This window comes from Mandrillus leucophaeus, unplaced genomic scaffold (genome assembly GCF_000951045.1).
Source record: "Mandrillus leucophaeus isolate KB7577 unplaced genomic scaffold, Mleu.le_1.0 Scaffold170, whole genome shotgun sequence".
NCBI lineage: Eukaryota > Metazoa > Chordata > Mammalia > Primates > Cercopithecidae > Mandrillus > Mandrillus leucophaeus.
The window spans coordinates 2015594-2040111 of record NW_012101699.1 but is presented as its reverse complement, the minus strand read 5'-3'; the positions used below and the strand labels follow the sequence as shown (position 1 = coordinate 2040111).

Here is a 24518-nt window from a genome sequence, read left to right as displayed (position 1 = left end):
CATGTTCAGCCTCTGCTCCATCCCCCTACGGCACCACCACCTTGCGCATCCAGCCATTTCCCAAAGAAACACGCTGCCCTCACATAGATTAATCCTTCCACCCTGCACATCCTTCTCTTTCCTTTCCACCCAAGAAATTGGTCATCTGTGGTCCAGCTTGCATGGAGAGCCCCCACTCTCCACAGAAGCCACCATTATCTCTCTCTTTCCACCCAGCCGTCTTCTCTCTGGCCCATCTCGACCTCTGTCTGCAGCTACGTTCATCACCTCTTCTTTTGCTCACTCTCTCTTTACCCTCTGTCTTCTTCCCAAGTTTTCGCCCCTTCCCTCTCCCCACCTCCTCATTCCGCAACACAAAAATTCAGATTATTTAAAAAAATTCACTCAAGAAGAAAGAATAAGTCATGTTACAGGAGATACTCAATCCACTATAAATTCCTAATCACTGACCTCCGTGAGCCCAACACCACCTGTTATGGTCTCTCCTCAGCAGCTCTCTACTCTCCACAGTGATGACTTCAGACCTTTCCCACACTAACCCCTGATGTGCCCTCCTTTTCCCTCACTCTCCTTAGTTGAACTCACCTACTATTGAAAGGAAGGAAGGAGGGAGTGGGTGAAAGGAAGGAGTAACTGAAGGAAGGAAAGGAAGGAAAAAAGGAAAGGGAGGGAGGGACAAAAGGAAGCAAGGGAGGGAGAAAGGGTCAGGCACTGGATGGGAGCCACATCTTACAGTTATCCCATACACCAACATATGGCACCATCTACACCTGAAGCTGTCCAACCCGTTGAAACTCCCCACAATAACAGACAAGACCCCCCTCCTCCCATCGAGGGCCAGTGGTTCTGATGTTCTCCTGCTTCTTAATGGCCACTGCTCCAACCTGTAATTTTCCCTTAGAAGCTGGTGACAGACCACCAGCCCCAAACCCCTGAAGCTTCAGACTTGCTACAAGCCAAATCCACTAAGCGCCTGTGGGTCCCAAAAGCCTCTGAGACCCAACCCCTGGAGCGTGAGCTTAGGGCTTCTGCTGCACCCCGCACCCCCGGTCTCGGTGCATGGTGTTTCAGGAACACAAGCCAAATACCTGGGTGCCCTGTCCTAGACACTCTCAGATATGCCCTTGTTCCTCCCCCTCTCCCACCTCCACCCTGGCTGAGCGACCTCTTGGCTGCACTATGGGAGGGGTCTGTGTCCATTCTTTACCCATGTCATCTAGCTATCCTGCTTCAGTCAGAATGCTGTTTTCTCACTGAAGATGTGACCACGGCACACTCCCCCCACCCCCTGTCCTCACTTGAAACCCCTAACCTGTCCCCTTCACCTCTCCAGCCTCCCTCTGGCCTTAGACTCCTTGCTCTGCATGGACCTCCTTCTGGCCACAGGGTCTTTGCACATGCAATGCCTCTGTCCTGCCTCCAGCTACCAGCCTTCCTCCTTCAGGGGCAGCAGGAGCACATCTTCCTCAGGCAGGCATCGCCTGACCTCCTTGAGCAGGTCTCTGCAGCACACGGTCTCAGCGGCTGTGCCTTCCCAGATGCAAGATTGCTCACATCTAATTTTCAGATACGTGACTAGTGCCAGACGTTTTCATTATCCTGAAAGCTCCGAAGGGCAGAGCCCCATAGCCTAAAACAGTGAACCAAATAATGCATAAAGGCATAAAAAAGATAAGATATGAAACAGATCAATGTGAATAACTGAGGAAGTTCAAAACAGGTAAATTTTGAACCTAAAAATAGCAAAGCTCTAGGCAAGAAGAACGCAGAGAGGCCCATGCATCAGAGGGCGCCCAACTTTGGCCCTGAGCTTCTAAGCAGCCAAAATAAGGAGAACACATGACTGGCTGCAGGTCCACCATGAAAAGGGAGTTAAAACCCATCAGCCATCAGGAGAAGTGTGGGTCTCCCTGACACTGAGCCCAAGAACCATGCTCACAATGCCAGGGAGGAAGGGGGAGGGCCTGGTGCCCAGGGGAGATGCCAGAAGTCAAATCGGAAGATCCTGAGATGTGGCTGTCAGGATTTTGCAACTGGCAGAAGGCTTTTCTCAGATAAAACTCTTACACAGATGCCCAATATATGACACAGATAGACTCAGACTGCTGATGATGGTGCTGTTTGACGGTGGGTGGAGGAGACACAGGGCTCCCGTCCCTGCCCCACCCCATCCTCTCCAGCAGCCTGGGAGGCTGAAGGTGTGAAACCACTGAGCCCCACCCTCAGGGAAACACCGGGGGTTCAGGATAAGAGCTGATGGCAGCCTCCCCACCCCCTACCCCACAGGCTTTGACAAAGGAGGGAGCCTGGGCCTGATGGTGCTGGGAGGGACACCCCGGCCGCACACTGTCCCCTCTCCTGTTGCCCGTGCTTTTTCCTTCACACAAGTAAGGCTGGTATTACACATTTATCCACATCTCCACTCCCTCACTGTCTCCCCCACCAGGCTGGGATCCCTGAAAAGCAGGACTCACATCAACCTGGTACAGTGGTGGCCACCTACGGCTAGTGTGCCAAGTCCCTCCCTCCACCTGGTTTTGTAAATAAAGTTTTATTGGATCAGGGCCATGCCCATGCATTTCTCTTTTTTTTGAGATGAAGTCTTGCTCTGTCGCTGAGGCTGGAGCGCAGTGGCACGATCTTGGCTCACTGCAACCTCCGCCCCCTGGGTTCAAGAGCCTCCTGAGTAGCTGGGACTACAGGTGTGTGCCACCACGCCCGGCTAATTTTCATATTTTTAGTAGAGACGGCGTTTCACTATGTTGGCCAGGCTGGTCTTGAACTCCTGACCTTGTGATCCGCCAAGACCTCCCAAAGTGCCGGGATCACAGGTGTAAGCCACTGTGCCCAGCCCATGCATTCCTTATTTGTAGCTGCTTTCCCACTCTAAAGGCAGAGCTGAGTCCCGTGACAGAGACCGTGTGGGCTCCAGTGCCCAAAATATTTACTACTTGGCCCTTTACAGAAAACACTGACAGATCCTGGGTCAAGTGCATGCCTAGGTCAGAGCCAGGCACGAGAAAGTGCTCTGTAAATGTCCGTAATGTGAGGGGCAGCAGCCCCAGGTGGGGTCCCCCTTCCACCTAGTCTACATACTAGACTTTTTAATTTTTTATTATTTTTATTTTTATCTTTTTGAGACAGAGTCTCGCTCTGTCCCCCAGGCTGGAGTGCAGTGGCGCGATCTCAGCTCACTGCAAGCTCCACCTCCTGGGTTCACGCCATTCTCCTGCCTCAGCCTCCCTAGGAGCTGGGACTACAGGCGCCGCCACCTCGCCCGGCTAATTTTTTTGTATTTTTGGCAGAGATGGGGTTTCACTGTGTTAGCCAGGATGGTCTCGATCTCCTGACCCTGTGATCCGCCCGCCTCGGCCTCCCAAAGTGCTGGGATTACAGGCGTGAGCCACTGTGCCTGTCCTACATACTGGACCTTCTATGTCCGATTTTTTCCCAACAGTGGGTGGCATTGCTCTTAGTTTTTAAAAATAAAAATACGTCAATGAGTAAATACAAAATTGAAATAAAATCCTGGCCAAGAGCTTGACTATGCAAATATCCCACAAAAAATTCAAAATAGCCTAGAAAAATTTCAAAGCAATCACGACCAACTGATCTGAAAGATACCCCAGGGTTTGTGCATTTTTAAGTATTATCACAGACCACAGAGGAGAGTGACGCGCCTGAGACAATGACTGGCGATGCCTCTCTGCCAAGATGATCACTGTGGTTTTATAATACTTGATCTTCAGCCGTTTCCACCAGCAATTAAGTAGCGAGACCTATTGTCTTCCAGTGAGTGACAGTCAAGCATTGAGAGTAAACACAGTTTTCATAAACTGAAGTCACTGTGGGTTACTGCCACGATCTTGGCTACACCTGAACAGCACCTGTATTATTATTTGCTTAGTCATATCCTTTAAATCAACTCCTTTTTAAACTTAAAATTTGTTTTAGGAGAAGACCTTATACTACCACCACTCATGGAAAACTACTGCAGTGAACAAAGGTAACCCTAAATAGGAATACAAAAAAAAAAAGTTTTAAGTCCTTTTAAGTCAATTTCAAAGTCAAACTTTAACTCATCAAATTCGAGAGAGAGACTCCTGCCTGCCAAGTTCTGAGCTGAAGGGAAATGAGCAAATGTGAGAGGCTAAAGCTGGTAGCAAGCGAGGCTTTCTTCCTGAGGTCACGGTAAAGTAGAAAGGGAACTAGGAAGGGACGGCTCAGTGCAGTGCAGCCCGGGCTATGTTTATGCACCACCAAATTACCTTCCATTTCCCATGCTTTGGAAAATGCTGGATGGAGAATATCTCATTCTCATTTCTCAATAAAGGAGTGATGGGCTCAGGCACCCATGCCAACATTCAAAAGGTCATGCAGCTGGTTAAAAAAGCAAGAGGCACCCTCCTCCAGATGCACCCTCCTCAGCAGCTGGCTGTAGGCGGTGTCTCCAGCCCGGGCCTAGGAGCCTCTTAGCGGGAGTTGCTCCTGACCCATCTCTGGGAAGAGAGACTGAGTGGAGGGAAGCACTGTCAGACCCAATTTTCCCTGATGCTCCTTGTCTCCCTTAAGCTTCGATTCCTTTTGATGATCAGTGGTCTGAGCTCTGGGCAGGCGGAACTCAGCCATCGCTACCATACTCTCTCCCCAAGCTAGCCCCTGGGCCTGGCCCTACACCCAAGGCCTGTCCCCATGATGCTGGGCTGCTCCCCACTGTTCTTTCTCATGGTCTCCCACGCTTTCTTCCCCCTCCCTGGTGGGACTCCTCAGTGGTACAGAAAACGGAGAAGTGAGACTCCCACGGGCAGGGCACAGCCTGGGCCCCAGGTCAGGAGGTCCCTGTTGAACCCAGACCCTCTTTCTGGCCATTGTCAGCAATGTGAGAGAACACAGGCCCTGTGGCTGCCTGGGAAGACCTTAGAAGACACGGGCAGGCCGGTTGCCCAGAGAGCCACCACTGCCCTGTCCCCTCTCCCGACCCAGGCTTTCCCGGGGCTGGCCCAGCCCCCACCTGAGACAGCTGGGCACCTCTCCCTTCCTGAACAAGTAGCCCAAGGCTGAGAACTGTGCCTGGAGCCAGGGTAGTGACCTGCTGGTGGCTCACAGGAGGTGACCTGGACCAGCAATGTCTGGACTACTGACCCTACATTCCCACTCCACAGGCTCTGCGCCCAAGATGAGGAGAAACCCATCTCCGTCCCTTTACCTGACGAGGAGACCTCCATATAGAACCTAGATATTCTTGCGAGGTGCTCATTTGACATGATTCAAAACCCGGAATCACGGTGGAGTGTCTGCATGATTTGCTATCAGATTTTGGAAAATGCCTGGGGAGGGGAGATACACCTTTCAGGGGGAGGGGCCCTAAATATCTATCTTGGGCAGGGGGGAGTGTGGGGCAGTAAAGTCGAAACCGGGGTGATTAATGCTACTGAGTGAGGACCCACCACTCCTCAGTGTCTGGGCCGTGAAAAAGAGAAGGAGCCATCAGCTTGCCAAACCCACGCACCCAGTTTTACGGAACTTTTATTGAGTTTATTTGTGGGATGCATGACAGGAGGTCTTTCCATCATTAGTAAGAATAAAAGGTCATTTTCACAGTCACTTTGGCACACGCTAACGTCTCATAAAAATAAAAATTAAAAAAAAAAAACAGAAAAGCAACGACAATGGAACCTATAGAATACGTCATCAAATACATACAAAACACTAATAAAATATCCCTGATAAACCAAAGTGCATATGCCCAGGACAGTATTGCACCTTCCCCAGTCGCACGCGTCGCTTGCATGGCCTCGTCAAAGTTGGAAGTTAACAGTCGTGAGATTAGTACGCAGGTGCACACCAGTTATTTACAGAACAGTAGTCAGAGCCGCAGGGGTAGGGGCCGGCCGCCCGGCAGGGGTGCGGTGTGAACAGAGGCGGTGGCTGGGGTGGAGGGGCGGGGCGGAGTGCTACATGGATCGCGGCTCAGGGCCCAGGGGGTCGCCCCCCGGGTGTAAGGCCGCGCTGTGGAGCACCCTCGGGGGCTCCATGCAACAGTCAGCGCCGACTGGCGGGGGGGCATCAGGGCCGACTCCAGCCCGCAGAGACGGACCGTGCGCACCGCTCAGCCCAGGGAGAGAAGCCGCCTGCGCTTGGAAACCTTAACCTTGGCACAGGTGGATGAACACACCAGCTCCCCTCTACCTTCCCTGCCTTCGGCCTGGCCCACGTTCCCCCTCTGGAGCTGGAGCTAGCAGCCAATCCTGTTACCTTTCAACTTTAAGGCATTTTCTACATAGTTTTTCTAAGCAAAAAAGCAATAAAAATTGAGGTAATTCTGTAGTTGTTCACACTGGGAGGCGAGGCAGGCCCGCACCAGACATTCTCTCTCAGCCCTACGGAGGGGTCCTGTGCGCGAGATGAGAAAAGGCCATTGGGGCTAATGGGCGGACAGTGGAGGTGGGGAGGGTCCCCACGCCCCGACCCGGAGGGACGCGCCCCTCTGCCGCCTCCGTGACCGGACCCCCGCGGGGCAGGGCCGGGCCGGGCGGGGCTGTGAGTTGCGCAAAGGCCGGGTGGAAGCAGAGGCCGGAGTGTCACGAGTCAGAAGGACACGCTCAGCAAAGGGTCAGCAGCAGCAGCGACAGCGGTGGCAGCCGGGAAGCCCCTGGCAGTGCCGGAAACTCGGGGTGGGGTCCCCGCACGACGACGACGCAAGACCGCGCCCCCGAAACCCCCCAGGCCGCGCCTCAAGGGTGGGCGGGGCTGGGGGCGGGCTCGGCCCGGACAGACGGTCGCCCTTTGGCCACCGGCCCCTCCTGCAACCACGACAGATCTTTGCCCCTTCACAAGCCATCACCAACCAGGTTCCGGCCCCGGCAGAGGCCCGAGCCCCTGCCACGCCTCGGCGAGGCTGGCCCCGCCAGCAGGCAGCGCGGCCCGGAGCAGACGCCGAGCTCAGAGGCCCGGGAGAAAACGGTCACCCCAGAGCGCGCCCGGAGAGTCAGGGGAGCTTTCCATAGACAGAGAGGAGGGGGGCCCAAGGCAAGCTCCACAGGGCGCAGGGCATGCACTGGAGGGCAGAGGCAGAGTTATAAACGGGTCGGTTACTTGACGAGCTCTTCCGGATGGGCGAGTCGGGGTCCGGGCGGGACAGCCACTGAACTACGTAGCTCTTCTTGGAGGGGTCTGAGATGTTTCCTAGAGGGAGGAGAGAGGGGCTGCGGCTGCGGGGCACCAGGCTGGGGCCCCCACCCCAGGCAGAGAGGCTCCAGGTCTCCCCGGGGTCCTGGGGAAGTGTCATTCAAGGCCTTCCCGTCCCGGCCTCCCCATCAACCCCCTCCCCCACCAGAAATGGTCCTCACTGCCAAGTCCACGCCCACCTCCTGCCCCTCCTGACGGCATCCTGGGTCTCAGCTATCCCGTCTCTCCCGCCGCCCTGGTATGCAGGCCCTGCCGCCTCCTTTTCTGGGCCAGCTTCTCTGCCTCTGCACCCTGCCCCCTCCCCAGGTTCCACCTGCTGACTCCAGCTCTGAGCTCCCAGAAAACTTGGACAGAGCAGTGCCATGGGAATGAGAGATCCCGGATCCACACTCCCCAACTGGTGCAGGTGCCTAGACCCCCCAGAGCTCCCTCCACTGTAGAAGGGAACTGTGGCAGGCAGGGTCTAGTCTTGAGCTGTGTGGAGACCTTAGACGTGGCACATGTACAGCATTTGGCCAGGCATCTGTGAGCAGTGGGTATTCTGGTTCTCCTCGAAGGGCACAGAGCACACCCTCTACTCACACAGGCACCCCCTACACCATGGGCACCAGGCACTCCCTAGCTGACCAAGTCCTGCTGTCACCGCGAGTCTGCAGTGCCCTGAAAGCAGGCAGGGGCGAGTCAGCTCCACACAGCTCCCTCCATTTCCTGACAGGCAAAGGTTCAGACCTGGCCTCAGCGCTCCGCTTCTCCACGCTTACAGATGCTGTGTCCAGCTACTCTCTGGCAAGAGCCAGATTTGCCTGAACCAAGTCCGACAACCCCGCCCTGGACGGCTGCATGCTGGGAGCAGGGGCAGGGGCTGCAGAGGGCTTACGGGGACAGGGGCCAAGCCGGCAGATCCTCGCCGTCTCAGGCCGCTCCTCTTGGCAGATGCCGAAGCTGTCGTCCGCAGTGCGGCAGAGCACTGGCCGCTCCTGAGTGCCGTTGCCACAGGTCACCGAGCACTGCAGGGGGAGAGTCGCCAGGCAGGGTTCACCTCCCAAGCAGGGCCCACACTGGCAGAGCTGGAGGGGCCCACGGTCCCCAGGCACATGACCCAGGCACTCAGGAGGACATGTGGGACAGTGGAGAGAGTCGGGTTAGAGGCTGTCTTGCCCCACCCTCGGGGGCTGCTCCAGTCTCCTGGGGTCTAAAGAAGGGACCCACATGCCTGTCTCTCTGCCCACACACAGACTGGCATAGGCCCGGCACTACTGGGCTCTCAATGACAGCCTCCCTTCTCTGGCTGGAGGAGGTCCAAGGCCCAGGAAAACCTGCTGTGCCCTGGGCAGGGGTTGGGGTGGGGCACTGCGAAAGCTCTGACTCAGCCTAGGAGGTGCCAGTAAGCACCCCACAGTCCTGGACACAAGGCTCTACCACTGGTGCCCTCACTGGCTCCTGCGGCCCCCAGCACCCCCGCTGCTCCGCCACACTGACCAGGGAGGTGCCAGAAGGAGCAGCCATGCCCAGCCCTGCCCGAGGAAAACTCTCCAGTCCTCACCACGTGCGCAGGACAAGGCCGACTCAGCAGACCTGCATTGCTCAAAGCCCGCACATTCCCAACAAAGGCTGTTTTTTTTTCTTTTGTTACTGGTTTTGAGACAGGGTCTCACTATGTAGCCCAGGCTGGAGTACAGTGGCACGGTATCAGCTCACTGCAACCTCCACCTCCCAGGCTCAAGCAATCCTCCCACCTTAGCCTCCCGAGGAGCAGGGAGTACAGGCACCTACCACCACGCCTGGCTAATTTTTTAAATTTTTTGTAAAGACGGTGTTTTGCCATGCTGCCCGGGCTGGTCTCTAACACCTGAACCCAAGCGATCCACCCGCCTCGCCGCCCAAAGTGCTGGGATTGCAGGGATAAGCCACTGTGCCCAGCCCTTGTGCAGCTCCCGGGAACCAAGCTCATGGAAGGTTCCAGCCACTGAGAGTGCCTTTGCCTGCCTGAGGCCTTCGGCCACGCAGTACCAGCTGGTCTAGGTAGTTCACACCAGCGATGATGGATGGGGAACACCTGCTTTTCCTCTGAAGTCTCAGGTCACACCTACGTAGCTGACCCCAGTGAAAAGCCTGGACGCCCAGGCTCTGGTGGGCTTCCCTGGTTGGCAGCGTTTCACGTGCATTGCCACACATGGGTGCAGGGAGAATTCAGGGCATTTCTGTGACCCCACTGGGAGGGGACACCGGGAGCTTGCGCCTGGATTCCTCCCAACCTCCTCGCCTGTGACTTCTTTTTCCCGATTCTACTCTGTATCCTTTCACTGTAAGTCCCTGCAACTGCGAGTTCGCGAATCCCGCTTCTGAGTCCCTGAGTCCCGCTTCTGAGTCTGAGTCCTCCTAGTGGATTACTGAGCCTGAGGGTGGTCTTAGGGAGCCCCTGACACATGCTCCTCCAGCACTGCCAGCGTGGGCCCTACATGTGACTGGGCTGTCAGAGCTCACGTCAGCTCTGGTCTGGCCTCGGCTGGCTCTCAGGCCCTGCCTCTAGGACCACCCCTGTAGCCCTTCAGTCCATCCTCATTCTTCCTCCCAGCACAAGCCTAAGCACGCCCTGCTGATCTCCCCTCCTGCAAGTTTGGCTGGCCTCCTAGATACCCCTCCCACCTCTGCATGAGGCCCAGGCCTCCCCTAGGATCCTGGAGCCCTGAACATCCCACTGGGCCTTGGAGCCCAGGCTACCCTCAGTTTCCTGGGATTCCAGATGCCGTATCAGACAGAAGCCTCCGCCTGTGCAGTAAAGACACACATTCCACTGGTTTCTTAGCACAGCACTGACCACGTGGCACCCACTGGTGCCGTGAAACCCACAGGATATGGCTCAGGACAGCAGCTACATCCAGACCCACATGCCAAAGAGGAATGCTCTGGTCACCCCAGTCCCACCCAAGCTCAGTTTGGGAGCTGAGGACTCGGGATTGGGGGATTGCTCACCTGGGACCAGGGCCCGGCTCGCCAACGACCAGGGCAGAGCTCGCGGTTGCAGGCCCGGCGGCTCTCGGGCCGGGCGTCGTTGCAGTGCTTGGTGTGCACGGAGCGGGTGGTGTTGTTGTGTAGGGGCTGAATGCAGCGCACGGAGCGTACCTGCAGGCCTGTCCGCCCACAGCTGTGGCTGCATGGCTCCCACTCGCCTGTGATCCACCTGCCAGGGCAGAGCGGTGCACGGTCAGGCCTCTGCAGCACCTGCAGAACCCGCCTGGCTAAGCTTCAGCACTGCTCTCTGCAGCCCAGGTAGACAGCGAGAACAGAGGGCAGCCTGCTCCCCTCCCCGGTGCACCTTCTCTTATTCTAAGATGCTGGCCATCCAGGCTTGCACAGAGGGGAAACTGAGGCTCAGCTGCCGTAGGTCCTATTGATGATGAGTCCCATGCATTTCAGCACTGGGAGACCCTGGTGGAACTGGTGGCTGTGGAGGGCCCTGGCCTCAAGAGGTTTCCCAGCCTCCTTAGGGTCTGGGCCCTGCTACCTGGCCTCACCTTCTGCTGACGTCACAAATCCTTCTGGACAGAGTTCAAGAGCACTGTGGATTCCCTCAGCACCCTGTCCTATGTGGCCCCCACCTGCCCATTTACCAACCGTCTTCCCCACTGAGGTCCCTGGGCCCAGAAATGCAGCTGGGCCCAGCCCCGGGGCCTGAGCATCAAAGCCACTATTTAAGAAACATCTATGACAGGGCCAGGAGGCAAGCCCCGGGCCTCTGAACCTCCCTTTCCCCGTCTGGGCATCACTGTTTCTTGTCACCTCTAAGATGCACATAACTGTTCCTTCTGGCGGGTCTGAAGCTGGGGTGCACCTTCTGCCCTGCAGCATCTTAGATTCCATGAAATGTGGCGAGAGAGACTTTGTCAAATGCCTTGGAGGATGCCAGGCCCAGGCCCCACACCTCCAAGCACGGGACCCCTGGTGGCCCCTGGCCTCTCGCCTCTAGTGGGAGCCTGAGCTGGGGACACTCACACTGGCTGGGAGCACTCCTGCGGGTTGCACGCTCGGCGGATGGCTTTGGGCTTCGAGAGGGCGGCACAGAAGCCGCGGTGCACCATCTTGTGGTCCAGCCTCCGGCGGCAGCCATACTTGGTGAACTGGGACCCTGAAGACAGAGAGCTCGAAGGGGCTCGGTGGGGCAGCACGCCCCACCCACGGGGGCAAGGAGGGGTGGGCTTCACCAGCAGTGCTGGCCTCATTCTCCTGCTCACCCTTGTGATGACGATAAGGGTGGGCAGGGCATTGAGCCTGCGGCTGGCTGCGGGGAGGCTTGGTGTGCCCCAGGCGGAGGGGCGGAGGGGCGGGAGGGCAGCAGAGAAGCCACTTTCTCCCCTAGGCTGCTTCTCCCTCACTGGGCTCCTGGGTCACAGTGGAGGCCCTATTTCCTCTCTACTGCTAGGGCACCGCTCCTACCTTGACCTCACATGCCCAGCAGGCCTGGTGCAAGCCAGGACCGGGGAAGCACTGGGCCCGCAGCCCGCATGCTTCCTTCCACAGGCCCGGAGCAGCTGTGCTCAACCTGGGTGATTTTCTCCAGCAGGGGACATTTGGCCATGTCTGGGACATTTTTGGTTGTCACAACTGGGGGAAGGGGTGCTACTGGCATCTGGTGGGCAAAGGCCAGGGATGCTGCTCGGCACCCCACAGTACACAGGACAGCCCCCATGGCGGAGAGTGACAGAGCCCAGAATGTCAGTGATGCCCAGGCTGCGAAACCCTGGCCTGCTGGGTGAGACCAAAGAAAGCACGGGGATAAAGCCCGACCTCCTCTGGGTGCCTGGAGGCATCAGGAAGCAGAGGCTGGGAGGCTGACGTGGTGGAAAGGCGGTGGAGGGGCTCAGGCGAGGAGAAGCCTGCGCAGAGGACCCAAGGGGGGACACAGTGTGTCCAGGAAAAGGCCTCAAGGCCAGCGTGGCCAGGAACCGGGGGTGAGGCACAGGGTAGAAATATACCCGGAGAGGCCAAAAAGTTGCCCCAACCCTGGAGGCCATGAGGAGCATTTTGTTCTTTATCCTGAGAATAGAGAAAGCTGCTGAAGACTGTGACACCAGGAAGAGACACTGTCTGATGTGTCCCCTCAAAAGGTCACTTTAGAGTGAGAGTGGACACACAAGGGCCAGTCCAGAGGAAGGTGCCAGGACTAGGGGAATGGCCAGGAAGACGGGAAGAGCAGACAGGCCCAGGAGATTCACGGGAATCACCAGGAGTGGATGTGCTGATGAAATCCAGGCCTGGTGTAGGGCCAGGGGCGCACAGGGGCCCCGTAAGAGGACCCTTCCATCTGCCTGGGCCAGGGAATGACCCCACCTCTTGGTGAGCTCCTTGTCCTCTAGGTGTGGGCTCAGCATGGCATCAAGGGAGGTCTGTCATGGCCACTTGCCTGGTATTGCCCAGCCCCCTGGAGCAGTGAGCACGCAGGACAGATCAGTGCTTCCTGTCCACCTCTGTGTCCTACGTCTGGGGTCCAAGGGGGGTAGGACCCCTCTGTGCTCAGCCCTGCCCCAGAAACATCTGGGAGGCTTTTCCCAGTGAACAGAGGGAGAAGCCTCTGGGGGTGGCATCTGCACTGCCGGAGTCTTGCCTGTGCAATCCTGCCAATGCCATGGCGTGATCCTTCTGAGCTGCCCACACATCAACGTCCCGCCAGGCCAGCCTGTCACCCCCTCACTGAAGCGGGCCCACAAATACATACATGGTCCATGCCCCACACGCCCTTTGGCCACCTTGGACCCAATGCCCCAGCACCCACCCTTCCTGCCCACCCGCTGGCCCCTCCAGTGCCGCTAAGCCCTCACCCACCCAGGCAAAGGTCCCTGCTGCAGTTCCTCGGTCCCTGCTCACGCTGGGCCCCACCCCAGGGAGGCGCCCTACCTTCTCGTGGCCACCCTCGTGTCACCCAGGTCCCCAACTCCGAGACCCCCTCACCTCCGCCACAGGGCTTGGAGCACGGAGACCACTTCTTCAGGGCCCACTCGTAGACCACAGAGTCACCTTCCAGGACATTGTTGTCGTCGACATGGAGTGAGTCCTCATGGATCATGTATTTGTACGTCAGTGAGACCCGGGTGTCTCCCGCCGGGATGACCTGTGCCAGCCCAAGAGGCCTTGATGTGCCTGGCCTGCCTTCCACGCTTCCTCCCCAGCCAGCTCAGGAACGGCAGCCAAGGCCGCCTCCAGAGGAGTCTCATCAATCATGGCAGCTACCCTACCGTCCATGAAGTCGCCCCGAACACCGTATTCATGAACACAGAGCCTTTACCCCAGGGGGCACACGGAGAGGTTCCTGTGAGCCTCTGTCTCAACATGTTTTTGTTAACTGATCAATATATAACCCGGTTTTATGTGTGAGTCTGTTTATTTTTCTGTTTGTTTTTGTTTTTGAGATGGAGTCTCGCTCTGTCACCCAGGCTGGAGTGCCGTGGTACGATCTCGGCTCACTGCAACCTCCGCCTCCCAGGTTCAAGCCATTCTCCTGCCTCAGCCTCCCAAGTAGCTGGGACTACAGGTGTCTGACACCACATCTGGCTAGTTTTTGTATTTTTAGTAGAGACGGGGTTTCACCATGTTGGCCAGGCTGGTCTCAAACTCCTGACCTCGGGTCATACACCTGGCTTGGCCTCCCAAAGTGCCGGGATTATAGGCATGAGCCACTGCGCCTGGCCTATTTGTGAGTCTGTTTAAAGACACTTTATTTGATATTGACTGTGATTCATTAACACTGAACTCACAGTCAATAGCACTGCAGCCCATGCCTGAACGAAGCTTATTCAACACATCTATTTTCTTCTTAAGGCAACACTTCCTGGGTTTAGGAACACTGGACAGCGCTTCAGCAATAGGCTCGGGGTGATTTTAAACAGTGAAATCACCCCCAAAGTAGCACAAAATGTGACATATGTGACACTCAACAGACTGCAGAAAGAACCCATTTGTGGGATGAGAGCGGAAACAAGCAGACGGCGTGCCGAGTTGCTCCCACCTCCACTGGGAACACGTGTGTCAGGGAACTCACACTTCACCGCTCTGTGCATGTCCATTTGGGGCTCACAAATCAATGTTAGTGAGCAGGTGAATTTGCAAATACAGAAACCGCGAGTACCGAGGACCAACTGCTCACACACTGATGCAGGCAGGTCACCAAAGGCACTTCCAGGGGGCAAGAAGTCACTGCAGGTGAGGCGGGCAGGGTGACGTGGGGTACATGGGGCATACCTGGCTCACTGCTGCACCTGCTTACAGGTGCACCCACGTGTGGAGCACTGGGGGCGGGCAGATTAATCCCAATGCCAGCATGCCCACTTTAGGGGAGGGGCTCCAGAGCACGAGAGTCTTATTTGTGATGGGTATCTTTTTTTTTTTTGAGGCGGAGTCTCGCTCTGTCACCCGGGCTGGAGTGCAGTGGCGCGATCTCCTGCCTCAGCCTCTGAATAGCTGGGACTACAAGCGTGCACCACCACGCCCGGCTAATTTTTTGTATTTTTAGTAGAGGCGGGGTTTCACTGTGTTAGCCAGGATGGTCTCGATCTCCTGACCTCGTGATCCACCCGCCTCGGCCTCCCAAAAGTGCTGAGATTACAGGCGTGAGCCACCGTGCCCAGCCGATGTGTACCTTTTTTGACAAATAAAAGATATCCCTATGCAGTTAAAATTAAATTTTAAAAAGTGATCTGACCTCGTCGAAACCATGTAAAAAAAAAAAAAGTGATTTGAAAATCCAGCCCCCTTCGTACTTTCCTATAGCCAGGAGATCTAGGGTCCCATCCTGCTTAGAGACGCACTCCAGCACAGCCTGGATCTGGGCATCCAGCTTCCCGGACCCTGTCACCTCCTGGAGTGTTACTGGCTTCCAACGTAACAGCATACTCGAATGTGCATGCTGATGGCAGCTGTGAATGTCATTCAGATGGTGAAACCGAAACCCTCAAAGGTCGAGTGTGCCCAAGGTCACCTAGGGGCCATGTGGGGTCCAGAGCCCCGACTCGTGGACGCATGTCCCTTCCTGGCTCTGATGAAGTCGGAGCCCCTTGGAGCCAAGGGCAGGCCAAAGGGGCCATGCAGAGTGTGACCTGAAGGGTCAGGAGGCTCAGTGTCCCAGGCACCCCCATCCCTCCCCCAGTGGCCACCCGCACCCCTGCCTGGGCCCAGCCCTGCCCAGACTCACCAGAACAGTGATGGTACCGTGGAGGGGGCCCATGGTCTGCAGCGTCTCCCGGCCATCCTCGTCCCTGTACTCCCACTCCACGCCCATGGCAATGAAGGTTTTGGAACTGGCATCCACGTCATTCTCTTCATTTAAGATGAACTTGCCCGTCTCCAGGTTCTTGACGGCTGAGAATGGCAAGACCAAGTCGCCTGTTGTGGTCACCCAAGGGCAGGACCCAGGCCCATTGGTTTGGGCTGGTCAGGGAGTGGTGGGCGGCCAGACCCCTCATCTCTCTGGCTGCCCCCCGCCAGTTTCCTCTGTGCCACGACAGCCCAAAGGGCTCTGGGAGCCCTGCTTGCCCATCACTGCTCCCTTGGGACCAGATTACCCTCGACTCACACCTCTGCCCCCACCAGCCCTGGAGGTGCCGGCTCCCCTTGGAAGCCACTCAGTAGCTGCCAAGACCACCTACCGACAGCCTATTGGGAGCACTCAGTGGGCACTTAGAGGCCACCCTGGGCAGGATGGCTGGGAAGGGTCTCTACCCAGTGCAGGGCATCTGCTGGACAGGCGAGCACTGGACCCTGCTGGGGTAGGGGCTTCCTGCCATGGGGTGAGCAGATGTCTGGCTGCAGGGGCAGAACCCCCACCAGTGACCATGGCCCAGCCGAGGCCCAGCAGCTCCCCACAGCTCCAGAAGAGGCCTGGCCCGACTGGGTGACACTCAGGTCATCTAGGAGCAGAGGACCTGGCTAGCCAGGAAGCCCCATGCTTTCTGCAGTGTGGGGGGCGGCTGCTGCGGGGCAGCCGGGTGGCGTGAGTAGAGCTGCAAACAGGGCACTAGTCAGAGAATCATTCCCTGCCACGTCCCCTGTAATTCTGTCAACTCACACACAAAGCCCCTGCTTGGTGCCACAGGCCCCTGACTTCTCTTTCCACGGAGAGCGGCCTCAGCCCCACAGGCGGTGGCAGGAAGCAGTGTTGGCACAGAAATGTCTTTTGTTCAGAAACTGACTTTTCTGTTCACTTTCTGCTTCAGGCAAGTGGTACAGGTTTTTGAATTTAGGGTAGCAATCTACAGTTTCCTCTTAAGATGAGTAAGAGGCTGGGCGCAGTGGCTCACGCCTGTAATCCCAGCACTTTGGGAGGCCGAGGCAGGGGGATCATGAGGTCAGGAGATGGAGACCATCCTGGCTAACAGGGTGAAACCCTGTCTCTAGTAAAAATACAAAAAATTAGCCAGGCGTGGTAGCGGGCGCCTGTACTCCCAACTGCTCGGGTGGCTGAGGCAGGAGAATGGCGTGAACCCGGGAGGCAGAGGTTGCTGTGAGCCAAGATCGGGCCACTGCACTCCAGCCTGGGCGACAGAGCGAGACTCAAAAAAAAAAAAAAAAAAAAAGAAGTAAAAAAAAAAGGTAAGAAAGAAAAATGAGTATCAAAAGAGAGTGAGACCCTGTCTCTAAATAAAAACAAAATAAAATAAAACAAAAGGGCGTGGTGTGTTTGCCAAGCAGCGTGGGAGCCCCGACCCTGTCCAGCCTCCTGGGGACAGGGATGAATGTGGGGCTCAGACTGGGGAAGGGACTTATCCAGGGGCCCCAGCAGTTCCTGGTATCACTTCTGACCTTGGCCCACGAGTCCCCAGAAGGCAGGGCCCAGGCACCCGCAGGGGAAGGGCGGACAGGCCGTGAGAGCCTCCCGCGTGGCCTGGGAGGGCGCAGTCTCCCAGGCAGTGCTGCTTCGTGGAAAGGGGCACCCAGAGGTGTGAGAACATCCATATTTCCGGGAGATACCAGAATCCCTATTTTAGCTGGAATCTCTTGAATTTAAAATGAAATGAATTGAAAATATAAGTGCACTGTGTGCGCCCACCTGCCAGCTGCCTTGCTGTGGGGATGGGAGGGCTGCCCAGGACCCTGCTGCCTGCAGACCCTGCCTGCCTTCCTAAGGGCAGGGGGCCTTCCCACCCCAACCGTGAGAACAGGTGACAGGGAGTCATCCCGTAGACTGAGGGACACATGTTTTAGATATACGTCCTTTCACAGCTGCTGCCAAGCGGAGCCCTCTGATCCCAAACCCTGGCCTCTCCACAAAGGGAGGACCCTGGGAAAGGGCCCAGGTGGGCTGAGCAGAGGGACAGGTGCGGGAGGGGCTGCCCTGGCTCAGGTCACAGCTGTACAACCCAGGCCCCTGACCCCTAGCACTGCCCATTGATCCCAGAGGAGCCAGGTCTTGAGGACACCGAGTTGTCCGGCTCTGAGACTCACCCAGATGGTGGTTGGTGGCGTCTACCTCCTGAATGAGCAGGTGCCTGGCTCCCGCGGGGATCTCAAACATCTTGATGTAACCTTTTTTGATGTGGAAAGACACAGCAAACTGAGAAGGGAAAGGGCTGCTCGAATTCGCACAGTGCAAGGAGGGGCCTCGCTCTTCAAAGCAGTTCCCTTGGGGGCTCTCCCAGGACCCTGGTATTTCTCTGGCTTTGAGCACCCACCTGAGAGGGGCCACCAGGAAAGCTGCTGCCTCTGGGCTAGTCTCTAAGGCCCAACCCGGGCATCCTCATAAACTGGCATTCTCCACTCTGACTCCTGTGACTCAGGCCCCCACTCTCTTCTCCACCCCCCCGGCACCCAGCTGGGGCTGTCCCCGACTTAGGATTCTCCCTCCCCATCACTGTCACAGACCTCTCTCCCTCCCCAGAATAGTCACGACCCTGGACAGTCCCAGGATGAGTCAGGCCCGCAGCTGTCCGGACATGAGCTACTGCAGGCATCCAGGCTCCAGGGCAGAGGGCAGGGACTCACTCACCGTGCTTCTTGGGTGACCGTGTGAACGTGCCCTTGACCACTTTGCAGTGGCTGTTGTCCCCTCCACACACGCCACACTTGTCTTCCTGCTTGCTGGAGCCGATCACACCGTCACAGCCTACCTTCTGTTGGGGGAGGAGGCAGTGAGCCCTTGAGATGTCCGGCTACTAGAGTCAGGGTCATGCTATGTTGTCCCCAGTCTCGAACACCTGGCCTCAAGAAATCCTCCTGCCTTGGCCTCCCAAAGCATTGGGATTACAAGCATGAACCACCTCGCCTGGCCTCATCTTTTATTACCTCCAAAATCAGAATGTGTCTGGTCATCAGTTAAACCGACCTTACCTGCCACCTACAGCATGTCACGACCTGGCAGTTTCTGTCTGGGTCCCTGTATATGTGGCTTATCTTGGGCAGGGGACCCACCGGGGCCCAGGCAGACACTGTCCCTGGCTTGGTGAACATTTATGTTTGGCAAGCGGGAGACGCTGTTTATTTTTAAAATTTTTTTTGAGACAGAATCTCACTCTGTCACCCAAGCTGGAATGCAGTGGTACAATCTCAGCTCACTACAACCTCTGCCTCCTGGGTTCAAGCAATTCTTCTGCCTCAGCCTCCCGAGTAGCAGGGATCACAGGTACCCACCACCACGCTGGGCTAATTTTTTTGTATTTTTAGTACAATGGGGTTTCACTGTGTTGGCCAGACTGGTGTTGAACTCCTGACCTCAGGTGATCTGCCCGCCTTGGCCTCCCAAAGTGCTGGGATTACAGGCCTGAGCCACTGTACCCAGCCAAGTTTTGATATTCTTTAATAGACAGAATCCAGTTGGATATTATTTTTTGACCCAGTATTAGATTCTGCATGAATATTTATGTTTTCTAATTATGCAAAATTGAGCAACCTGCTATTACCTGTCAAAATCAACATTCATAAAATATTTAACCTATTCTTTTTTTTTTTTGAAATGGAACCTCACTCTGTCGCCTAAGCTAGAGTCAGTGGCGCAATCTCGGCTCACTGCAGCCTCCGCCTCCTGGGTTCAAGTGAGTCTCCTGCCTCAGCCTCCCGAGTAGCTGGAACTACAGGCATGTCCCACCATGCACGGCTAAATTTTTTTGTATTTTTAGTAGAGATGGGGTTTCACCATGTTGGTCAGAGTAGTCTCGAACCCCAGACCTCAAATGATCTGCCTGCCTCGGCCTCCCAAAGTGCTGGGATTATAGGCGTGAACCGCCGCGCCCAGCCCCTATCCTTTAATATCAATGTGAGGAATGAAGTGATAGCCATACCCACTGAGATAGTGGGTTAGCGATCTTCCCTCCCCGTTAGGTTTGCAAGCATGTTCACAGCTGCCATCTAAAGCTACTTCTACCACAACTGTTTCCCACGCTTGCTGCCTATATTAATTATGTTTTTGTTTTTTAAAATTTCTTATGTCTTGATATTTTGACATCTTGAAAATCTTCCTGTCTGGGGAGAGACTATACCTCCCAGGGCTCCCCAATTCTAAGGGACAGCAAAGCACTGGGCTGGGGACATACCTTTCATATGCAAATCAGCCAGTCCTCAGTCTATATCCCAAGTACCCCCCTTTATCCAGGCCTCACATACCAAACCAAGGTTCCTTCACCCTAAGTCATCCCAGGGTCAGGTACCAGACAACTGGGGACCACCCTGGACTTCAGAGCTCACTGGAGTGGTTCAAACTGGCCATTCCTGAGCTGCTCCCCTTGCCCTGCCCTGCCTTCCTGAGGAGGCCTCTCAGTGACATTGGCCTCCCCACATCCTCACTGGGTCACCTCCGTAAGTTAAAATCCCACGGGTACAAAGCAGACACCACCTGCGCTTGTTTTGGAGTATTTGGTGTCACCGTCTCTGAGCCAGCTGTATAGCCCAGCCTCCCTGCCAGGCTCTGGCTGATCCGGCTGAACCAGCCTCTCTGCCCTGCCGAAGTCACAGGAGCAAATGCAGGGCAGCTCTTGAGCAACCCCCTGGCTCCAGCTCCCAGCTCCCAGCCTCCAGCCCCCAGCTCCCAGCCTCCAGCTCCCAGCCTCCAGCCCCCAGATCCCAGCCTCTAGCCCCCAGCCTCCAGCCCCCAGCTCCCAGCCTCCAGCCCCCAGCCCCCAGCTCCCAGCTCCCAGCTCCCAGCCCCCAGCCTCCAGCCCCAGCCGCTGCACCTGCGCCCCCTCCCCTAGAGATGCTTTCCTGCCGATGCTGCTATTTCTCAGGAAGGTCAAGCCAGAGTCAGCCTCCGCGACTCCTGCCATCCGTCCTGTCTACACAAGCCCTGAGCAGAGGCTTCCAGTTGTTTGCGGGGGAGCCTGGCAGGGACAAGTCTATGTTCATGTCACTGTCACATGCCGAGGTGACACATGATTGTTTTTCCCGACAGCCTAAGACTGAAGCCAAAGGCATCATAATAAAAGAAAACAGGGGCGGCATTTCTACAAAGCACCAAACCAGTGACCCTCACAGGGGTCCCCCAGATCCAGCAAGAAGCTGCCCAGTGCCCCGCAGGGTGCAAGGACGGGGGGCCTGCTTCACAAGGATCCCCTGTAGGTCACGTGCATTGGAAATCACCTGGGATGCTCCTAAAAATTCACGCTCCCAGGCCGCCACCCTGACCTGTGGAATCAGGATGTCTGCGGTGGAGTCCAAACTCTCCAGGCGAATCCTAGGCATACTCAAGTCTGAGGCTCCCAGCACAGGGAAGAGGTAAACAGACATTTGCTAAGAGCCTGCCCTGGTCCGGGCATTGTTCTGACACTTTGTGTGCTTAACCTCACGCATCTTCCCTGTAGCCCGAAAAGGGGGAGGTCAGTACCCAGGAAGCTGAGACTTGACACAGTAGCCCCCTGCGCCGGCCTCTGTGTACTCACCCTGCAGTCCCCGCGCACGCAGAGGCTGAAGGCGTCCTTGTAGGAGCAGCGTGTCCCGTCATGCACCATGCGCTTCATGGATACCACCTCCCCGGTCTCCCTGGACTCGCAGTACAGGTGGCATCTCTCCTTGGCTGGAAGGGAAGCAGCCGGGGGTCTGCAAGGAGCCCTGATGGCTTCCCCAGGTGTGTGCAAAGGAGGCACCACGCAGGGAGACATTTCCACGAGGGTCTTAGGACTCACCTGCCCCCACGTGGCCCACCCTCCAGGGCAGACAGAGAGGGAAAGGGGTAGGTGACAGCAGCCCCCATCCTGCCTCTGTGTCTCCTGAGCCTTTGACCCTGGTGGTTGTGGACTTCGGAAGAGCTTTTCCCAACCAAGCCAGCCAGGCTGTTGGTGCAGCCTGGCTCTCACGTCCCGAGGCCCCGCCTGGAGACCCCGGAGGCTGCAAATGACTGTTTGCTGGGTCCCTATCTAAATAACCCTTTCCAGGCCGGGCACGATGGCTTACGCCTGTAGTCCCAGCACTTTGGGAGGCTGAGGCGGGTGGATCACTTGGGGTCAGGAGTTCAAGAGCAGCCTGACCAACATGGTGAAACCCTGTCTCTACTAAAAATACAAAAATTAGCTGGGTGTGGTGGCGGGCGCCTGTAATCCCAGATACTTGGGAGGCTGAGGCAGGAGAATTGCATGAACCCAGGAGGCGGAGCACACTGCACTCCAGCCTCCAGCCTGGGTGACAGAGCAAGACCCCACCTCAAAAAAAAAAAAAAAAAAAAAAAAAGGGTCAGGAGCAATGGCTCACGCCTATAATCCCAGCACTTTGGGAGGCCGAGGCGAGCAGATCACAAGGTCAGGAGATTGAGACCATCTTGGCTAACATGGTGAAACCCCGTCTCTACTAAAAAGACAAAAACAAAAATAGCTGGTCGTGGTGGCGGGTGCCTATTGTCCCAGCTACTCAGAAGGCTGAGGCAGGAGAACCGAGTGAACCTGGGAGGCAGGGCTTGCAGTGAGCTGAGATTGCACCACTGCACTCCAGCCTGGGCAACAGAGTGAGATTCCGTCTCAAAAAAAAAAAAAAAAAAAAGTAAATAAAGAATCCTTTTCAGTCAATCTCTGAAATCCAGAATGAGGCCAGCCTGCCTGGATTCAGACCCAGATCCCCAGAACCCTCCCTTCTCAGCCTTTATCTCAGAGGCAACGAAAACGCTGGGCCCCCAGACTGTAGCCTCTGCCAGAGGGGGACCCCGTCTGCTCTGTCACCTCCAACCCTGCACTGGCCCACATGGGGCAGCAGGTGCTGGGCTAGGGCAATAGCCACGGAGGAGAAACAGGGACTGTATGTTTACAGTCTGTCACACGAAGGTCCCCAGCTGCCACACAAGCACTGCCATGCCCAAGGCCACCAGACTCCTCAGGTCCCTGAGCAATAAATGCCTTCTAATGCTGAAACCAGTTGAAGTCAACTTTCTGACACTTGCAACTGAGAGTCCCAACTAATAGTGAAGGTCAGAGGACACCAGATTCCTTGGCAGGGCCAGCCCCAGCCTCAGCCTTGAGCTGACCATGCAGTTCAAGCCTTGTCCACCCCTGTTGGACTGCAGGAGCCAGCCCCTGCCGAGCCCGCAGCCCAGCCACCTCTTCCGTGTCCTCAGCTACTCCAGGTGTTTCGGCTGCTCTGGGATTGCAGCCCTGCTAGGAACCTTAATGCCCCACCCGGGAGTGGCCCAGGGCAGCCACGCCAGTCAGGGTGGGCTCTCCTGCTAGCCCAGGGTCGTGGCAGCCTTGCCCCATGCAGGATCAGAGGCACAAGCCAAGGCAACCCCCCCTAGGGGCTGCCTGCTGAGCCCCACGGCTGTCCCCAGAGGGGCTCACCATCCCGGTGCTCGTGGGGCAGCCAGTGGTGCTGGGCGTCACCGTGCTCGAAGTACAGGTCCCACTGGCGGCACTGCTCCTCACGGAAGTCAGCCAGGGAGTCGGGGCAGTCCTGGCGGCTGCAGAGCTGGAAGTCGTAGGCAAGGCCCGAGCAGGTGCGGCCCCCGTTGGCCGGGCTGGAGGAGAAAGCAAAGGCCTTGCCGCTCAGCGCCAATGGAAAGAGGCAGCACCCGGGTGCCACCTGTGAGATCTTTTCAGGGGGGATCCCTAAGTCTCAGGTGTCGGGGGGCAGCTCTGCTGAGCAAAGGGACCTTGTCCTGCCACGTCACAGGTGTAAGACCTGGGCAATTCCCCAGCCTGTCGGGCCTCAGAGTGAAGATCTCGAAAGGACAGGGCAGGATGGCCACATCCTCCCTCCTGGGGCTCCTGTGGGGAGGCAGCATCTGCTCACAGCCCTGGTGCCACCCCCTCCCCAGCACTGGTGCCTGGGCTTGGAGATGAACAGGAAGCTGTGATTGGGTGTTTAGGTCTGTGTTCCCCACGGGGCGAAAACCCCAGCCGGCAGGAGTTGGGCGAGTCTCCTCTGCAGCTGGCCCTGGGCACTGAGCCTGGCACAGAAAGAGGCATGCTGAGGCCCCAGGGTCCCGGTGCTGCTGCTCTGAGCAAGTGTCTGGCACAAGGCAGGTGTACCACGGCCGCTGGGTTTTCTCCCTGCAGACAAGGCGGGCTGCGTCTCTGTAACGTCTTCACTTCACTGAGAACAGCACCAACCCACACACTGCCTCTTGCAATTCTAAATGCCCAGCAATCTCTTCCTGAGTATGGTGTAAAAGCCCCAAGTGTGCTTGAGGAGGGGCCACGCGGGTCTCTGCCTGCTCCTGGCCAGGAGGGCAGCCTGGAGCCTGGGGCAGGAGGACAGCAGGGGTAGGAGAGGGCTCCATGCACACGCGTGTTCACAAGTGCTGCTGAGGGAGGCTGTCCCACCGCGGGATCCCAGGGCATGCAGGGGTCCCCATGCCCTGTTGATATGGTCTTGACTGCCTCCCCAGAACCAAGACTGATGGCCCTCTCTGGCTCCCCAGGGTCCAGTTCAGGCCTGGCCAGAGCAAGCAGAGCAGCCCAAGGGAACAGGACCCAGGAGCGGCTGCCGAGGCGGGAGCCCAGCAGCCGGGACGCACCCCAGAGGCCTGCTGGCCAGCTGTTAAATGGGCCTGGCTGTGCATCTGTGATGCCCGATTTGAAGGCTGGAAATCTGTTTTGTTTGTTTTTCTAATGTGAAATTACAGATTGTCAATATTTTCAGGCAAATCAAAATCTTTAAACTACCAGACAGGCCAAAAAGGAAAGACAGAAGCTCTGTGCGTCTAAGCAGCCGCAGGGCCTGCAGCGTAAGGGCCCGCTGGGCGGGTGGGAGATGGAGTAACGCTGATGTTTGTGGAGGGTTCTCCCTCCACCCCAGCCCTGCCAGGACGCTCCCTGGGTGAGGCCGGGGTGAGCGTTCAGGCAGGAGGAGGCAGGCAGAGGAGGAGAGAGAGGAGGGTGTGGATAAGAAAGTGGCTGTGGGCCGAGGAGGGAGCACGGACCCAGGAGACATTTACAGGG

General features: G+C 56.9%; 1 protein-coding gene across 1 annotated transcript in view; it reads right to left on the bottom strand.

Moving 5' to 3' along the window:
* ADAMTS2 (ADAM metallopeptidase with thrombospondin type 1 motif, 2) overlaps positions 1-24518 on the bottom strand; it is a 231514-nt gene that overhangs the window by 4136 nt on the left and 202860 nt on the right. The window contains exons 11-20 of the mRNA XM_011976872.1: positions 22917-23092; positions 21039-21172; positions 18161-18284; positions 17620-17700; positions 15371-15537; positions 13135-13294; positions 11182-11314; positions 10162-10369; positions 8066-8195; positions 7096-7185 (exon numbers count right to left, since the gene is read on the bottom strand). Of these exons, the coding sequence (XP_011832262.1) occupies positions 7096-7185; positions 8066-8195; positions 10162-10369; positions 11182-11314; positions 13135-13294; positions 15371-15537; positions 17620-17700; positions 18161-18284; positions 21039-21172; positions 22917-23092 (1403 nt within the window). The remainder of the gene's footprint in view (positions 1-7095; positions 7186-8065; positions 8196-10161; positions 10370-11181; positions 11315-13134; positions 13295-15370; positions 15538-17619; positions 17701-18160; positions 18285-21038; positions 21173-22916; positions 23093-24518) is intronic.